Here is a 17,685-nt window from a genome sequence, read left to right as displayed (position 1 = left end):
GAGCCAAAAGTATGAAAATTGTGCCAAAATATATATGGACCTAACTGAATTTAGAGCCTATAAACAGATCTTGATATACTTAAAAGGAACTAAAGGCTTGTACACACGATATGAAAATTGGAAGAAAAACTTCGTCCGACGAACGATCTGCCGATTTTCCGACTGTTAATATGGTGCTTTCGACAGCCAATTCCGTTTTTTCTTCTGACAAAAGCTGGATGTGCAGACTATAAAATTTTTATCGTACGTGAACTCAACATCCGATTTTCGTTTAATCAGTATGGTTTTCATACGAAAAAGATCGTAAGAGCAAGGCTGTGTATGCTCAGAAACGAAAGAACACATACAAAACTAGTCAACACATTACGTCACTTCTGAAGTTGTATTCTGTCATAGGAGAATTTTCGTATGGTGAGTAACTTCTTCACTTTCTACATGAGACTAGCATGCAACAAAAAACGGATGAACGATCGTGCAAAAATATGATCGTGTGTACGAGGTTTAAGTCTAAAGCCTAGTACACACAGGCTGAATGTTGGGTGGCATCATCCGTTTAGAAACCGTCCGACATTCAGCCAGTGTATACTGCAACCAGTCCAACAGAAGCCAGTCGCTCGGCTGGCTTCTCTCGAAGGGGCATGACCAAAAAAGGTCTGCCAATGGCGGAGAACGCTGACCAGAGAATTCTGGTGGGGGGCCGTCCCCCTGTCAGAACACAAGCGAACAGCAGGGGAGATTGCTGTACTAATGTCTGATAGTTAGTACAGTGGCTCCTCCTGAGCTGTCAGTTTTTTTCAGTCGACCCTGTTGGGTTAAATGAAAAAAAAAAACTACTGGTGTGTGTGTGAGGCTTAAAATGTATTCTTCCAACACCAAGCCACAAATAACTAGGAAAGTGTGGGGATTTCTACACCTTTGTGTGGAAAGAATAAACTGGTTATTTCCTATTCGACACAGATGGCCCTTTTGCTTATCTTTAATTTAAAGAGAGGCACTGAGGAGAAGGGGAAAAACTTCTGCAAGTAAAAAATGCAGGTACCTAGAAGTGCCTACATATGACTACACTAGTCTCCCAAGTCCTGCTTTTTGTGTATGTCAACTGTGGTTGCTGTTTAGCTGCTGGGCAACAAGTGAAACACAATAATTGTGAGCGATAAGCTGATGGAGAAAGTAAAAGTTTGTTTTTTAGGTGGAGGTGGAATAGGCTTCCCTTAAGGTCCCCTTCACAGGGATGGACCCATCGGTGGTACTTTTAAACCATATGCAACATGATAAACTTAATAAAGTGCTCTGTGCAAAGTAATACCATATACAACAATGTGCAAATTATAAATACAGTGATTCAAAGTCCATAGGTTCTTCTCTGATATTTTCAAAGCTCAACACCATCACCATTTGCAGACACTTGGCAGTTGCACCTGATGTGTGTAAATAAATTTCCTAATCACCATGACCTCTTTAACTTAACCACTTGCTTACTGGGCACTTAAACCCCCTCCTGCCCAGATAATTTTTCAGCTTTCTGCGCCGACGCATTTTGAATGACAATTGCACGGTCATACAACACTGTACCCAAATGAAATTTTTAGCTTTTTTTTTCACACAAATAGAGCTTTCTTTTGGTGGTATTTAATCACGGCTGGGATTTTTATTTTTTGCTAAACAAACAAAAAAAGATGAAACATTTTTAAAAAAAGAAAAAAATGTTTCATAGTTTGTTATAAAATTTTACAAACAGGTCATTTTTCTCCTTCATTGATATGCACTGATGAGGTGGCACTGGTGGACACTGATAGGCTGCATTGATGGGCACTGATGGGCACAGTTAAGGCGGCACTGATAGGCACAGTTAAGGCGGCACTGATAGGCACAGTTAAGGCGGCACTGATAGGCACAGGTAAGGCGGCACTGATGGGGACAGATAAGGCGGTACTGATTGGCACAGATAAGGCGGCACTGATGGCCACTGATAAGATGGCACTGATGGGTGGCATTGATAGATGGCACTGATGGGCACTGATAGGTGGCACTGATGTGCAGCACTGTTGATGAGGCACTGATTGTGGGCACTGATGGGTGGCACTGTGGGCACTGATGGGTTGCGCTGGTGGGCACTGGTAGGCGGCACTGTTGTCTACTGCTAGGTGGCACAGGTAGGCACTGAGGAGCTGGCGGCAGCTCTCCATGATCGGGACTGATGTCCCTCTCACAGCCACCGATGATCGGCTTTTTTTTTCTCCTCATGCTGTCAGCGCGAGGAGAAAAAATAGCCCATTACCTGCTCGGTTTACATCACATGATCAGCTGTCATTGGCTGACAGCTGATCACATGGTAAGGGGTCGTGATCGACCCCTTACTCAGATTTGTGATGCAGAGAGTCTCAGACTCGCTGATCACAGAGCGCGCCGCGCGCACCCTGCAGGAGACGGGGCAAATACTCCCGGCAAAGCAGGTCTGCGCTGTAGCCGTCATAGCGCGGATCTGAACCAGTTAAAAGAAGGTCGCAATGGGCTTTTGTTTGTGGGTCTTTAAACTTGCTTCTGTGGTAGCTGGAGATGAACCAGGGTATCTTTCAAACTACAACCTCCTTTCCACCGAGGTACCCCGTTAAAAATAAGATGGAGAAAGTGCCATAGTGTAGTATTAAAAAATATCATGCATAACAAATGCCAATTGGCTGCTTGCTTTTAAAAGTGCCTTCTCCCTGCACTGAGGACACTTGCATGTAGTACTTTGGCAGGGATTATAAGCCGCCCTGGACTCATGGACTGGCATGCGTTCCACTGCTGCAGTACGATATACCGGAAGTGACGTGACCGGAATGTGCCTCAACGTATGTTTCGTCTTACAACGTCATCAGGAAGCGATTTATTATAGTTTATTACTGTTTTTGACTGGTACCCTGTCCCCACTTCCGTTGGACCTCGCTGCGGTGAGGTACGTCAGAGGTTCGACCCTCTCCTCCTCCTTCCCCTGCATGCCGGGCTTCGCGCATGTGCAGTAGGGACCCGGCCGTGAAGCTGCAAGGCTTCACTGCTGGGTTGCCTTACTGACAATGGCGGTGGCAGCACCCAACAGCTGATGGACACATCGGCTGTGGTGTCAATATCACTGGATTCTAGGACAGGTAAGTGTCCTAATATTAAAAGTCAGCAGCTACAGTATGTGTAGCTGCTGACTTTTAAGTTTTGGAGAGGGAGGCTGGAACACCACTTTAAATCCTGTGTTGTACCTCAAAGTTTCTTGCCTATACTAGTGCTCATGCACAGTAAAGCTGCAAAGTTTCTACAACTGGAGCTAAGCTTCCAAATTTCAGATATTTGCTGAAGTGAAAATCCTGCATTGCACCTGGAAGTTAATTGGCCTGTTCCCATGTTCCAACAAGGTAAACGTACCACACAATGGGGTTGATTTACTATGGGCAAATAGACAGTTGCACTCATTTTCCCCAAGTGCAGGCAAAAACAAGACAGCATTTTTGCTTGCACATGATTGGCGGGTGGAAATCAGCAGAGCTTCACTACGTTCACTAAGCTCTGGGGAAAATGAGTGCAACTTGCAAAGTGCACAGTCTATTTGCTTTTACTACAATCTTTGCGGTGCCAATTTCCCTTACTGCCCAGGCTTCCCTCCGTGTTGAGGTGTAGGGGATGTCTCAGGATGGAGAATGGGGGAAAGGACTAATCAATACATAATTTAATGGCCCCTTCCTTTTCTAAATGAACACACTTACACTGTTTACTATGCTTCAGTTTGTGAATGAACCGGAAGCCGCTGAGCACAGAGCACTTCCCATTCATTCCCTGTCCAGTGCAGCTGAGGCTGCAAAGAAAGGCATGTGTGTTTGAGCTTTGGAGTGCACACCCTAATGCAATGGGCTGCGCACACCTATGATCAACCCCAATCTTCCAACAGCTGGAGCTAAGCTGAAAAATTTCTAAAGTTTGCTGCATGCTAAATCCTGCATTCAGCCTTGAAGTTTGTGTCCTGTTTAGGTGTTCTGGAACTGTAAAAGGTGTTACACAATGTTTCCTCAAAAACAAACCGACAAGAAGGCGCACACACCTAGTGCATTACCGAAAATAATTTATTCAATATAAAAGTGGATACTCACAAAGTAGCAACTAGAAATCGCCATAGAACTACACAATGCCATGCAGTGCAGACATAAAAATGTCATGATCAAAGGGGTGTAGAGCTGACGTGTTTCAGGGGCGCACCCCCTTCCTCAGAATAGCCAAGCACTGAGGAAGGGGGTGCGCCCTAAAATGCATCAGCAATACACCTCTTTGATATTCATGACGTTTTTAGGTCCGCACTGCATGGCATTGTGTGGTTCTATGGCGATTTCCATTTGGTACTTTGTGAGTATCCATTTTTATCCACTTATATTAAATAAATGATTTTTGGTAATACACTAGGTGTGTGCGCCTTCTTGTCCATTTTGTTTTTGTAGTACCAATTGGATTACCCCGTCTGAGGAAGACTGCATCCACTTAGCATCTGCAATTGCTGTTGTCCTTCCTGCTTTCCACCATAGAGAACCTCATAGCGCTGGAAGGGATTGCTAGCCTTTGTGTATCCACAATGTTTCCTCAGCTAAACCTCACCTTTCAAATGTTTACAATAGGTAAAATCCTGCTTTGTGACACATAGCATTTCCACAGCAATTTTCCTACAATGCCAAGTAATTTGTAGTTACTTTTGGTCTCCCATTGTATTCAATCATAATTCATCTTTTACACGTTTGAGTACAGAAAACAAATCAAATTGGTTTTTGTAAACTACTGTATTTTGAATATTGTTTTTTATACTTCTTGTAGGAGATCAGCTTCATGTGGCGATCTTACAGAGAATTAGTCCAGAGGTCAAAGTATATTTAAGGCTCCCTGCCCATATTTATTCACTGGCATTGCAGCAAACACAGCTAAATAAAGAGGTTCCCTCACAGGGGGCAAGTAATTACATTCCAATGAACAACAAAAAGGTTATCAAGGCCGGCCATACACCATACACCAGGAACTGGCTGAGATTTGAACCAATAATGGGCAGGCTGAATGTACCAAGTTGATTGATCGATCAACTTGGGTACAACCAGCCTGGTGGAATCTCTTGCGATTATCGCTAGCGGCCACTAAAGGTAATCACTGTCTTCTAACGGCAGGGATGGCTTCCCCCGCCCCCTACCCAGGAGAAGACAATTGCTCGGCAGGAAGGATTCCCTTGTCAGCACTGTCTGTTGAATGGGGAATCGTGCAAATTTCCTTCCCACAGCACGTGGTTGCAGGAAAGAAATTTGCACCATGTATGGCCTGCCTTAGCTTTCTGTCTAAAGCTCGATTCACATCTATGCATGTTGCCTTTGAGCGTTTCTGCAGTGCTTTTTAGTTTTTTTAACCACGTTTTTACTGCACTGTATATGGCTGGTTGCTAAGGAGGGGGCCGGGAAGCTGGCCGCCGCGTCCTTAACAACTAATGAGTCATCAGCTGTCAGTGGACTTCCCCGCTGACAGCTGAATATAAAAAAAAAAAGAATTGCTGGTTAAAAAAAAAATTGTGAACAAAAAACAGCGTGGGGTACCCCCCCAGGTCCATACCAGGCCCTTGGGTCTAGTATGGATTCGGAGGGGACCTCCCATGCCGATTTTTTTTTTTTTTTTAAATGGCATGGGGACCCCCCCAAAATCCATACCAGATCCTTAACCGAGCGAGCACTCTCCCCCTCCTGAACCATACCAGACCGCATGCCCTCAACTTGGGGGCGTGGGTGCTTTGGGGCAGGAGAGGCTCTGCGACCCCCCCCCAAAGCACCTTGCCCCCATGTTTATGGGGACAAAGGCCTCTTCCTGACAACCCTGGCCAGTGGTTGTCAGGGTCACCAGGCGGGGGGCTTATTAGAATCCAGAAACCCCCTTTAACAAGGGGGCCCCAGATCCCAGCCTTACCCCTCTATGTGAATGAGTATGGGGTACATTGTACCCCTACCCATTCACCAAAAAAAAGTAGTGTAGTGTGACAAAAGACAATAGACAGTTTTTGACAAGTCCTTTTATTAGGCTTGATTCATACCTATGCATTTTTAGTGCTTTTTTGTATTTTGCAGATTTGAACTACAGTCCATTTAACATGTTTTCCTATGGAAAATGTTCTGTAGTGCAAATCTGCAAAATGCAAAAAGCACTGAAAATGCATAGGTGTGACTCAAGCCTTAAAAAGGTCTTCTTCTTCACCGCTTCTTCCTCCTCCGGGCTTCTCCTTCTTCTGCTTCTTCCCCCGGTCTTCTCCTTCTTCCACTTCTTCTTCCGGTCTTCTTTCTCCGGTCTTATTTGTCCGGTGTTCTTCCTCTGCCTCTGCTCCCGCCGACGACCCTCCTCTGATGCTGCCTCCTACTGATCTGTCCGCGCCGATGTCAAGCATTCCTTAGATAACTATGGGTGGCCAACAGATGATGTCATCTGGAGACCCCGCCCCCTTGTGATGTCACAGACCCATCATGCCCTGGGCGGTGAAGTCACAGGGGGCGGGGCCTCTGGATGATGTCATCTGATGTGCATAGGTGTGACTCAAGCCTTAAAAAGGTCTTCTTCCCCGCTTCTTCCTCCTCCAGGCTTCTCCTTCTTCTGCTTCTTCCCCCGGTCTTCTCCTTCTTCCACTTCTTCTTCCGGTCTTCTTTCTCCGGTCTTATTTGTCCGGTGTTCTTCCTCTGCCGCCGCTCCCGCCGACGATCCTCCTCTGATGCTGCCTCCTACTGATCTGTCCGCGCCGATGTCAAGCATTCCTTAGATAACTATGGGTGGCCATCAGATGATGTAATCTGGAGACCCCGCCCCCTTGTGATGTCACAGACCCATCATGCCCTGGGCGGTGAAGTCACAGGGGCGGGGCCTCTGGATGATGTCATCTGATGGCCACACCCCATAGTTATCTAAGAAATGCTCGATATCGGCAAAGACTGATCAGCATCGGAGGAGGGTCGTCGGCGGGAGTGGCAAGGGAGGGAGAACACCGGGCAGAGCAGACCAGAGAAAGAAGAAGACCGGAAGAACCAGAAGAAGGAGAAGACCGGAGGAAGAAGCGGGAGAAGGAGAAGCCTGGAGGAGGAAGAAGCGGGGAAGAAGAAGACATTTTTAATAAAGGACTTGTCAAAAATTGTCTTTTGTCCCACTACACTACTTTTTTTGGTGAATGGGTAGGGGTACAATGTTCCCTATACTCATTCACATAGGGGGGGCTTCTGGGTTCTGATAAGCCTCCCACCGGCAGATGTTGGGAAGAGGCCATTGTCCCCATCAACATGGGGCAAGGTGCTATGGAGTGGGGGGCGCAGAATCCATACTAGAACCAAGGGCCTGGTATGGATCTGACGGGACCCCACACAGTTTTTTTTTTTTAGGCGGCAAGTTTTCTTTTTTTTACATTTAGTGGGAAAGCCCGCTGACAGCTGATGACTCATCGGTTGTTAAGGACACGGTGGCTGGCATCCTGGCCCTCTCCTTAGCGACCAGCTATATACAGTGTAAAATATAAAAAAAGGCAAAATGCAAATCGTGGCAAAATCATGCAGACCCATCATGCCCCAGGTGGTGATGTCACAAGGGGGTGTGGCCTCTGGATGACGAAATCCGATTGCCACGCCCCATCTTTATTTAAGAAATGCAGGACATCGGCGCCAACAGATCAGGACGCAGCATCGGAGGAGGGTCATCGGCGGGAGCAGCGGCAGAGGAGCGACATTTTCCTTTTAAGACAGAAGAAGAGCGGAAGAAGAAGCAGGGGGAGAAGGAGAAGACCGGAGGATGAAGATGCGGAGGGAAGATGGAGGAAGACCAGAGGAAGAAGCGGAGCAGAAGATTTTTAATAAAAGACTTGTCAAAAACTGCCTACTGTATTTTTTAACACTGCACTACTTTTTTTTAGTGAATGGATAGGGGTACAATGTACCCCATACTCATTCATATAGGGGGGGCCGGGATCTGGGGGGCCCCCTTGTTAAAGGGGGCTTCCAGATTCTGATAAGCCCCCGCCCGCAAACCCCAACAACCAATGGGCAAGGGATGTCGGGAAGTGGCCCTTGTCCCCATCAACATGGGGGCAAGGAGCTTTGGGGTGGGGGGGCGCAGAGCCCTTTCCTGCCCCAAAGCACCCATCCCTCTATGTTGAGGGCATGTGACCTGGTATGGTTCAGGAGGGGGGGGGCGCACGCTCGTCCCCTCCCTTTTCTGACCTGCCGGGCTGCATGCTCTGATAAGGGTCTAAGAAGGATTTTGGGGGGGACCCCACGCCATTTTTTTTTAATTTTGGTATGAGGGTCCCTCTGAATCCATACTAGACCCAAGGGCCTGGTATGGACCTGGGGGGAGGACTCCACGCTGTTTTATTTCTCGATTTTTTTTTTTTTTTTTATTTTTAGCCTTTTTTTTTTTACATTCAGCGGGAAGCCCGCTGACAACTGATGACTCATGTCAAGGATGCGGCAGCCGGCTTGCTGACCCCCTCCTTAACAACCAGCTATATACAGTGTAAAAAAAAAAAAAACACAAAATGCAAATCGAGGCAAAATCGCGGTTAAAATGCGTGTCCAAAAACGCAGCAAGCACCGCAAAAAGGACTGCAGAACCGCTCAAAAGCAATATGCATAGATGTGAATCGAGCCTCAGAAATGCTTCACACTTATGCAGGTTGCAGTTTGCATATTGCAGGTGCATTTTGCGTATTTCAATACATGCTTTTACATCATTGAAGTCTATGGAACCAAAAACCAGAAAAGTCTCTGGCCCTTTCCATAAAAAGGGCTTAAATGTGTGTTCCGTAGCTGTGTTCTAACTGTATGGGGATGTGACTGACTGGTGGAGGGGACATATTGTTGTTCCTACTTAGTAGAAACAAACGATATGTCTCCTCTTCCCTGTTTACACACACAAATCCCTTTGCTGACGCTCGGCCCCCGGAGTGCAGTGGGCGCGCGCCCTCTGTCGGCTCTTAAAGGGTACAACGTAACCATACGGGGTTTCGCCCAGGAGAGCCATTCTGCCGACATATATCGGCGTGAGCCGGTCAGCAAGCAGTTAAAGTACACTTTCTGTTACAATAAAAATCTGGCATACCAGTGCAGTTTAAGAATTACTCAGATATATTGTATGCTTGTCAAAAATAGTATTTATTTTTTTTTAAATGTTAGGAATGACAGTTAAGTTATCCTTCTTTTGTTTGGAACACTGTACTGCATACAGTATAGGAGGCTTCCTTCCATCTAACTCAAAGAAAAGCATTTTCCTTTTAATTATCATACAGGTATGTAAATGTAGCATCCTCCTAGTGTAGAGTAGGCTGCTAGATATATTTAGTTAGCTCCATTAACAGTGGAGCAGGGGGTGATTATTTAGGGTTGCTCAGTGTTTCACAGGCTGCTGCTCTGTTACTTCCCCTGTCTTATAGAGCAGTGGTTCTCAACCTCAGTCCTCAAGTACCGCCAACAGGCCATGTTTTCAAGCTTTCCTTTACTTTGCACAGCTGCTTTAAATCAATATCAATGACACGGTATTGATAAGTGCTATTTTATCTAAGGGAAGTTCCCAAAACATGACCCGTTGGGGGTACTTGAGGACTGAGGTTGAGAACCACTGTTCTAGAAGATTCAAAAATCATAGTGGAAGGAAGGAGGGGCATGCAGCCTGAATATTTATGGGACTCTACCCAATCCCTGAGGACTGGGCAGCAGGGTGCAGAGTTAGTGGGTCCAGTCCTGCAGGTGGAGACCCCTGTGCCTGTGCTCTGCCCCTGGTGCAGGATCCTAGAGGAAGACACCAAAGTCCCAGCTAGGCTTAGCTGGGGGGCCTATTTGCAAATCCATATCTGACGATCAAGTGGGGTCTGGAGAAGCTCACTGGAGAGAGCCAGGAGTAAGTTGGTGGGAAAGAATCCAGCTGTCCTATCATGTTGTGAGCCTACGTTTCCCTTACTAGGAAGAGCCTGGTGGATATATCAGCAGGAGAAAGTAACCCCATTGCTGAGGAGTTAGTGACTGTGTGTAGCTGTTAAACTCTGAAAGTAGTAATAGTCAAAGAACAAGTTATATAAAGGAGTTGGGATAATTTTAGTAGGTTTTCATTTCAGGAAATACAAAGTATTTTTGGCATGAACAAGCTTGTGTAACTCTGAAGCCAACATTTATAAAAGGGTCCTTCATAGCCAAAACCTTTTTTTTACTAGTTTTAGATAGGTAGTGTAGTGGTTAAATCCCTTAGGGCCAGTACACACTGGAAATTGCCCGTGTGGTGCAATTTTTCAGCCCATTAATTTTTCTGTAAACCAGGAACATTTGGGTACTTACATGACATCTGTAGGACTTAAGCCCAGTCTCCTGATACGCCTTTTGTCCCCAATAACTTCCCCCCCTCCAAACCCTGCACAAATGACTTGACAAGGTTTTGGAGTAAATGGCCTTGACGGCCTTTTTATTAACCAATTATAACATTAATTAAATAACATCTTCATAAATAATCATTAAACTTTAATATATACTTTTTTAGTGTCATAGAGGGAAACAACATAGATTGGTCACTGCGAACAACTTCTTTTAAACTTTAGGCCTCCAGTCGGAAACCCCTGACTCGGAGGCGGTACCCAACCTTCGCAGTGACCTACCCTTTTTAACCCTTCCAGGTTAACCTCTCGTAACCTGAAAGCTATGTGCCGTTCTAATCCAGTTGTGTAGCTCAGAACAAACACCAGGCAGGCTGTATGTAAGTTCAACCAGGAATCTCTTTTATTGAAAAATACAGGCTCTTTTATACACTAAAAGTGGAGGTGCATACCTCCGGCTCATATTACTCTGAACATACACCTGTGACCAGAAACCTAATTAACATGGGCTAATTAACTAATCCCTTTAGACAGCCTAGATGACTCAGACATGACCTTTAGGCCAGACTGGCCGTCTTGTAGCTCAGAAAACACAATCAACATTATCACAAATCAACACAGACTCTTCTTCACACAATAGCAGAGTTAATTAACACAAACAACAATGGGGATCTAATGACTCTTATATCCCATAGTAGACTTATTTACAATACACATTCTAGCAGGCAACAGACAGACAGGTGGCTGGAACTGACATCAGCATCTCCTAACAGTATTTGTCCCAGCATTATGAATCAGCCACTATTCCAAGCTTCATGACAACCCCCATCCCATGGATGGGTACAAAAAACAAACCCCATCCTTTCATGGATGGGTACCAGAAACAACCCCCATCCTTTCATGGATGGGTACCAGAAACAACCCCCATCCTTTCATGGATGGGTACCAGAAACCAGCCCATCCCATGGATGGGTACAACATGTTCCATACATGTAACCTCTATCTTCTCCTTCTCCATCGACCCAACACTGCCGGTCATCCTGACCTGCCCTTTACCCCCTTTCTAACCAACTCAGGGCGGGTGGGTGGGAATCGCTTCCTCCTCCGCTCTACGATTGACATCACTTCCCCCTCTCCCTTCCTCTCTCCAGCTCTGAGCGCCGCCCTCACCCAGCCCCCTCCCCTTTTCTAAAAGGGGAAACTTGATCTTAAAATGGCAACTGTGCTGTCCAGCAATGTCATGCTGTCCCTGCACCTATTTCTCTCCTTTCTTTGGCTCCGGGACTCTGTCTCTTTTGTAGAAATAATAGCCAGCTCACTTGACAAAAAAAAAACATCACAGTGTCTAATCTGTATATACAGTACATGGGGTGAAACAAAAGGGATGTGAATTCCAACTCTTTCAATTCCATCATATCTTTTTATGGGCTATTAATATTTTTTGACAGGCATTCTGCTTAAGTTTCTTACTCTGCTCTCATACCACATGCATGTGAGCAATGATTGTGAACCTCAACATTTCAGTGTGGTTTGAAGCCCATCTTCAAGAATAAGAAAACAATCTACCCTTGCAGTGAGGTCCCTTCCACACTGCAAGGGTTAAAAACTCATCTAGGGGAGCTGCAGAAAGGAGAAATACTTTATTCTGCGCTCCAGTAGGGTCCCCTCAATGGTGACTGGTCCCCTACAGCCTTTTTTCTACTTTAGTAGGCCATTGACCACTTTTTGAAGGGCATGCTGAAAATGTAATTGAATTTGTATTACATGAATAATAGGTTTGCAAAACAAATTCTATCACCCTGCTAATGGGAAATGGGATCAATTCAGTAACCATCTTTTACATAAAGATCAAAAAAAGTCATTTAATTGTATACGGGACTTTTCGCGTGTATCTGAAAACACACCTTGTAATGCATGCAAAATTTTACAGTTCACTCAGTAAACAGAAAAAAATTGGCCAGAATAAAAGAGATACCTTTGTTTTTTCTTGCAAATCCTCACACAATTCTAAGGTTTCCGATGCTTTCAGATCATTTAATGCCACTCTTGTTTCTCCAATAAGGGTGTGTCTGGAATACTTGTCAAAATCTTTGACCTATTTTACAAAATAAAATTTGTGAAACTACGGTTTGGTATTAATCCTTGGAAAAAAAAAACTCATCAAATAGGAGTATGTAGTAAATATGAGGCAAGATGCTGTCAATCAATACTAATAGCAAATTGAACATTCTTTATTTAGCCCTTTCATGGTGAGGGTAAAACAAATCTTAAAGCCTGAACAAAATTTTGCAACTTCGTGTGTCTAGTTAAAATTATACCTTGTTTTTTTTTTCAGGACAAATTGGGCTTTCATTTGATGGTAAATAGTAAAGCATAACGCCTGAGTTTTTTTTTTTTTTTTTTTTGTCAGAGGAAAATTGCCACAAAAGAGTGAAACAAACTGTTAAATTTAGCTGTATATTTCTGCTATTACCATAACTTACCATTAAAAAAAAAAAAAACACAAAAATAATTTTCCCTTCTGACAATTGTAGCAATGCCATATTTGTTTGTACCTGTAGAAGGACCCAGAAAAAAAGTGCGCATTTTGAACTTTGATTATGACAATGACCTTTGATCCTAACTCTAATCCTGACCTAGATCAAACCCTAATCTAGTAATTTTATCTTTTTTTTCCCCACACTTACTTTTGTTTACAGTTTTCTCCTTTCTCCATTCAAGAGGAGAAAAAAAAAATCACAGGTGCGCACTCTACGACGACTGATCACTGCGATATCCAATCAGAGTCTGTCACAGCGATCACGTGCTCGGGAACAGGGTAACGGTTCCTGATCATTAGTATGAGATCCAGAGATCTCAGTGAGAGCTTGGTTTCTGTGTTGCGAGCAAACTGGGCAGTGCACTCTCAGCACAAACACAGCAACGCATATATGCAAACCCACAGAGGAAGATCTACTTCTTTAAGGCCGCATGTATGTGTATGCTCATTGTTAAGGGGTTAAACACTTGCAAACTTATGAAACTGAATAGGGTCATGAAGTTTATAATCTTTATACATAAAGACCACATTCACTATTATACTGGCAGCAACCTTACTATTGAAATACTGTGGCTAGAAAGCCAGTTTATTTACAATTTGTAGTGGCTCAGTATAGAAAAAACTTCTTAAGAGTAAGGCTTATGTACACTGCTGCCAGTAAACGAACATTCAGAGGCAGTTGGACATTTTTTCCAGCTGCCCCTGAACTCATCCAATGTTACTTTATGTGTACACAGGCTCGTTTACTGTTGTTTTTAGGCAGTTAAGTTTAGAGGCTGTTCTTTGGACACCGAAAAAATGGGTTCAGATGGCGAGTTTACCAGCATTTCAGACGCCAGATGCGGTAAAACGTGCCTAAATGTGGTACCGGCGTCTAGGCACATTTTTGCTTAAAAGCGTTTTAAAAAGATGCCTTATTTTTTGTACAAACTTAAAAATGATGAAAAACTCCAAAGACATGCTGGTAGGTTAATTGGCTTCTGTCCAAAATTCGCCGTAGTATATGAATGTGAGTTGGGGACCTTGGATTGTGGGCTCCTTGAGGGTAGGGACCGATGTGAGTGTGCGATGTATGTGTGGAGCGCTGCGTGAATTGACAGAGCTATATGGGTACCTTAAATAAATAATAATATAATAGATGAGCATCCTAATGAGACACAATGTACAGGGATAAGGACAATTGTAGACACGCACCCACACTCACTCAGGTTGAACTGGATGGACTGGTGTCTTTATTCAACCTTGCTAACTACATGTTACTATGTAACTCAAAAATGATGAAAAACAGTTAAAAAACACTTTTAAACACTTTTAAACCTTTGTAATTGCTTGCAAGCTTGATAGACCATTTAATACACCCCTAATGAGCCAATGATCCAATCCAAAACACCACTAGCATTGCTGTAAGCTGAAGTAGAATAGGAATTTGACCCAAATGTTCAAACTTTGAGATTTTAACCAGATGACCCCACCATTGAGCTTGACCCCCTCCCTACTTGATAAAATACAATTGCATAAAATTTAATATCTGGCTGTTTTCATTTCATTTTGCCCTCATATTAAGTTTTCTAGGTAGTCACCAACAGATGTTCCTCTGGTGGCACGCTCTTCCTCATGTACGTGTCCATGCATATTAAACGGGGCCAAACTTTTTCAAGAAGAAGGTCAAAGGTGGCAATAAGCATGTGAGTAAAATTGTAGAATTTATCTGGGTAACTACGCAGCTGGACATACATGTTTCAAAAGTATCCTGCAGACAAGCACTGCACCATCAATGAATGAGTCCAGAAGCGACGAACTCTGGTCCTCTCACGCAATTTCCGACATCTTTCAAGCCTCAGCAACGTCAGGAGCATTTCTTCACATATGCTCATTATGTGATCTAGAGTCAAAGCACCAAAATAAGAGAGGTGTCTACAAGTACACTGCTCTCTCAGCTGCTGCTACTCGCTCTGGTCTCACAGAATGGCTGAAATAGTTAATAAATACAGTTTTTTGTGCTTTGTAAGCATTTGGGAGGGTCTCCTGATGTAATCTTTAAAAAACGCTCCTAGGGGCAAATGCAGAAAAACGCTGCTAAACGTGACTAAACGTGGCAAAACGGACGTTTTTAAAGCTGTTAAGAAAAACGTTCAGAAAAGGTTGCCTGAGCGTCCCGTGTACATTAGGCCTAAGGCTACATGTACACTAGCATTCCCTGACCGTGGAAAATGCTGCAAAACCACAACTGCATTTTTACCACGATTCGCGTTTTCCCATGGCCGGTGGTCAAAACTTTTCTATCGTTAACGTGATTCTTCCTTGTTCAGGAGAGGGAGGTAAACCTCACCTAAGCACGGCAGCTCCTAAACTCTGCTGAAAGCCTATGTGTACATGGACACAGACTTTTATGAAATTGAGTTTAGGAGCTTTGGCAAAAAAACACCAAAAGCTTCTAAACTTAAATTTAGGAGCTGCTAGTGTACATTAACCACTTAAGGACCGCCTAACGCCGATTTACGTCGGCAAGGCGGCACGGGCAGGCAAAATCACGTACATGTACGTGATTTGCCTCTCGCGGGTGGGGGGTCCGATCGGACCCCCCCCCGGTGCCCGAAGCGGTCCCGTTCTGTTCCCCGGCGATCCGAGATGAGGGGGAGGCCATCCGTTCGTGGCCCCCCCCTCGCGATCGCCGCCGGCCAATGGGAACACTCCTTTGCTGCTGTATGCTAAACAGCAGCAAAGGAAATGATGTCATCTCCCCTCGGCTCGGTATTTTCCGTTCCAGCGCCGAGGGGAGAAGACATCAATGTGAGTGCACAACACACACAGTAGAACATGCCAGGCATACAAAACACCCCGATCCCCCCCCCGATCGCCCCCCGATCCCCCCCCAATCACCCCCCCCCCCTGTCACAAACTGACACCAGCAGGTTTTTTTTTTTTTTTTTTTTTTTTTTTTTCTGATTACTGCATAGTGTCAGTTTGTGACAGTTACAGTGTTGGGACAGTTAGTATTACCCCCCTTTAGGTCTAGGGTACCCCCCTAACCCCCCCTAATAAAGTTTTAACCCCTTGATCACCCCCTGTCACCAGTGTTGCTAAGCGATCATTTTTCTGATCGCTGTATTAGTGTCGCTGGTGACGCTAGTTAGTGAGGTAAATATTTAGGTTCGCCGTCAGCGTTTTATAGTGACAGGGACCCCCATATACTACCTAATAAATGTTTTAACCCCTTGATTGCCCCCTAGTTAACCCTTTCACCACTGATCACCGTATAACCGTTACGGGTGACTCAGGTTAGTTCGTTTATTTTTTATAGTGTCAGGGCACCCGCCGTTTATTACCTAATAAAGGTTTAGCCCCCTGATCGCCCGGCGGTGATATGCGTCGCCCCAGGCAGCGTCAGATTAGCGCCAGTACCGCTAACACCCACGCACGCAGCATGCGCCTCCCTTAGTGGTATAGTATCTGATCGGATCAATATCTGATCTGATCAGATCTATACTAGCGTCCCCAGCAGTTTAGGGTTCCCAAAAACACAGTGTTAGCGGGATCAGCCCAGATACCCGCTAGCACCTGCGTTTTGCCCCTCCGCCCAGCCCACCCAAGTGCAGTATCGATCGATCACTGTCACTTACAAAACACTAAACGCATAACTGCAGCGTTCGCAGAGTCAGGCCTGATCCCTGCGATCGCTAACAGTTTTTTTGGTAGCATTTTGGTGAACTGGCAAGCAAGCACCAGGCAGCGTCAGGTTAGCGCCAGTACCGCTAACACCCACGCACGCACCGTACACCTCCCTTAGTGGTATAGTATCTGATCGGATCAATATCTGATCCGATCAGATCTATACTAGCGTCCCCAGCAGTTTAGGGTTCCCAAAAACGCAGTGTTAGCGGGATCAGCCCAGATACCTGCTAGCACCTGCGTTGTGCCCCTCCGCCCGGCCCAGCCCAGCCCACCCAAGTGCAGTATCGATCGATCACTGACACTTACAAGGCACTAAACGCATAACTGCAGCGTTCGCAGAGTCAGGCCTGATCCCTGCGATCGCTAACAGTTTTTTTGGTAGCATTTTGGTGAACTAGCAAGCACCGGCCCCAGGCAGCGTCAGGTTAGCGCCAGTACCGCTAACACCCACGCACGCAGCATACGCCTCCTTTAGTGGTATAGTATCTGAACGGATCAATATCTGATCCGATCAGATCAGATCTATACTAGCGTCCCCAGCAGTTTAGGGTTCCCAAAAACGCAGTGTTAGCGGGATCAACCCAGATACCTGCTAGCACCTGCGTTTTGCCCCTCCGCCCGGCCCGGTCCAGCCCACCCAAGTGCAGTATCGATCGATCACTGTCACTTACAAAACACTAAACGCATAACTGCAGCGTTCGCAGAGTCAGGCCTGATCCCTGCGATCGCTAACAGTTTTTTTGGAAGCTTTTTATTGAACTGGCAAGCACCAGCGGCCTAGTACACCCCGGTCGTAGTCAAACCAGCACTGCAGTAACACTTGGTGACGTGGCGAGTCCCATAAGTGCAGTTCAAGCTGGTGAGGTGGCAAGCACAAGTAGTGTCCCGCTGCCACCAAAAAGACAAACACAGGCCCGTCGTGCCCATAGTGCCCTTCCTGCTGCATTCGCCAATCCTAATTGGGAACCCACCACTTCTGCAGCGCCCGTACTTCCCCCATTCACATCCCCCAACGAAATGCAGTCGGCTGCATGAGAGGCATTTTTATGTGCTCCCGAGTACCCCTACCCAACGAACCCCCCCCAAAAAGATGTTGTGTCTGCAGCAAACG

General features: G+C 45.4%; 1 protein-coding gene across 1 annotated transcript in view; it reads right to left on the bottom strand.

Moving 5' to 3' along the window:
* The window catches only part of LOC141112265 (synaptotagmin-2-like), a 180,076-nt gene that overhangs the window by 60,993 nt on the left and 101,398 nt on the right, over positions 1 to 17,685 (bottom strand). The window contains exon 6 of the mRNA XM_073604900.1: positions 12,339 to 12,458. Coding sequence (XP_073461001.1) covers positions 12,339 to 12,458 — 120 coding nt within the window. The remainder of the gene's footprint in view (positions 1 to 12,338; positions 12,459 to 17,685) is intronic.

This window comes from Aquarana catesbeiana, linkage group LG11, assembly GCF_042186555.1.
Source record: "Aquarana catesbeiana isolate 2022-GZ linkage group LG11, ASM4218655v1, whole genome shotgun sequence".
In the NCBI taxonomy this organism is placed as follows: Eukaryota; Metazoa; Chordata; class Amphibia; order Anura; family Ranidae; genus Aquarana; species Aquarana catesbeiana.
Note: the sequence above shows the minus strand (reverse complement) of the source record. Positions and strands in the feature narration are given on the sequence as shown.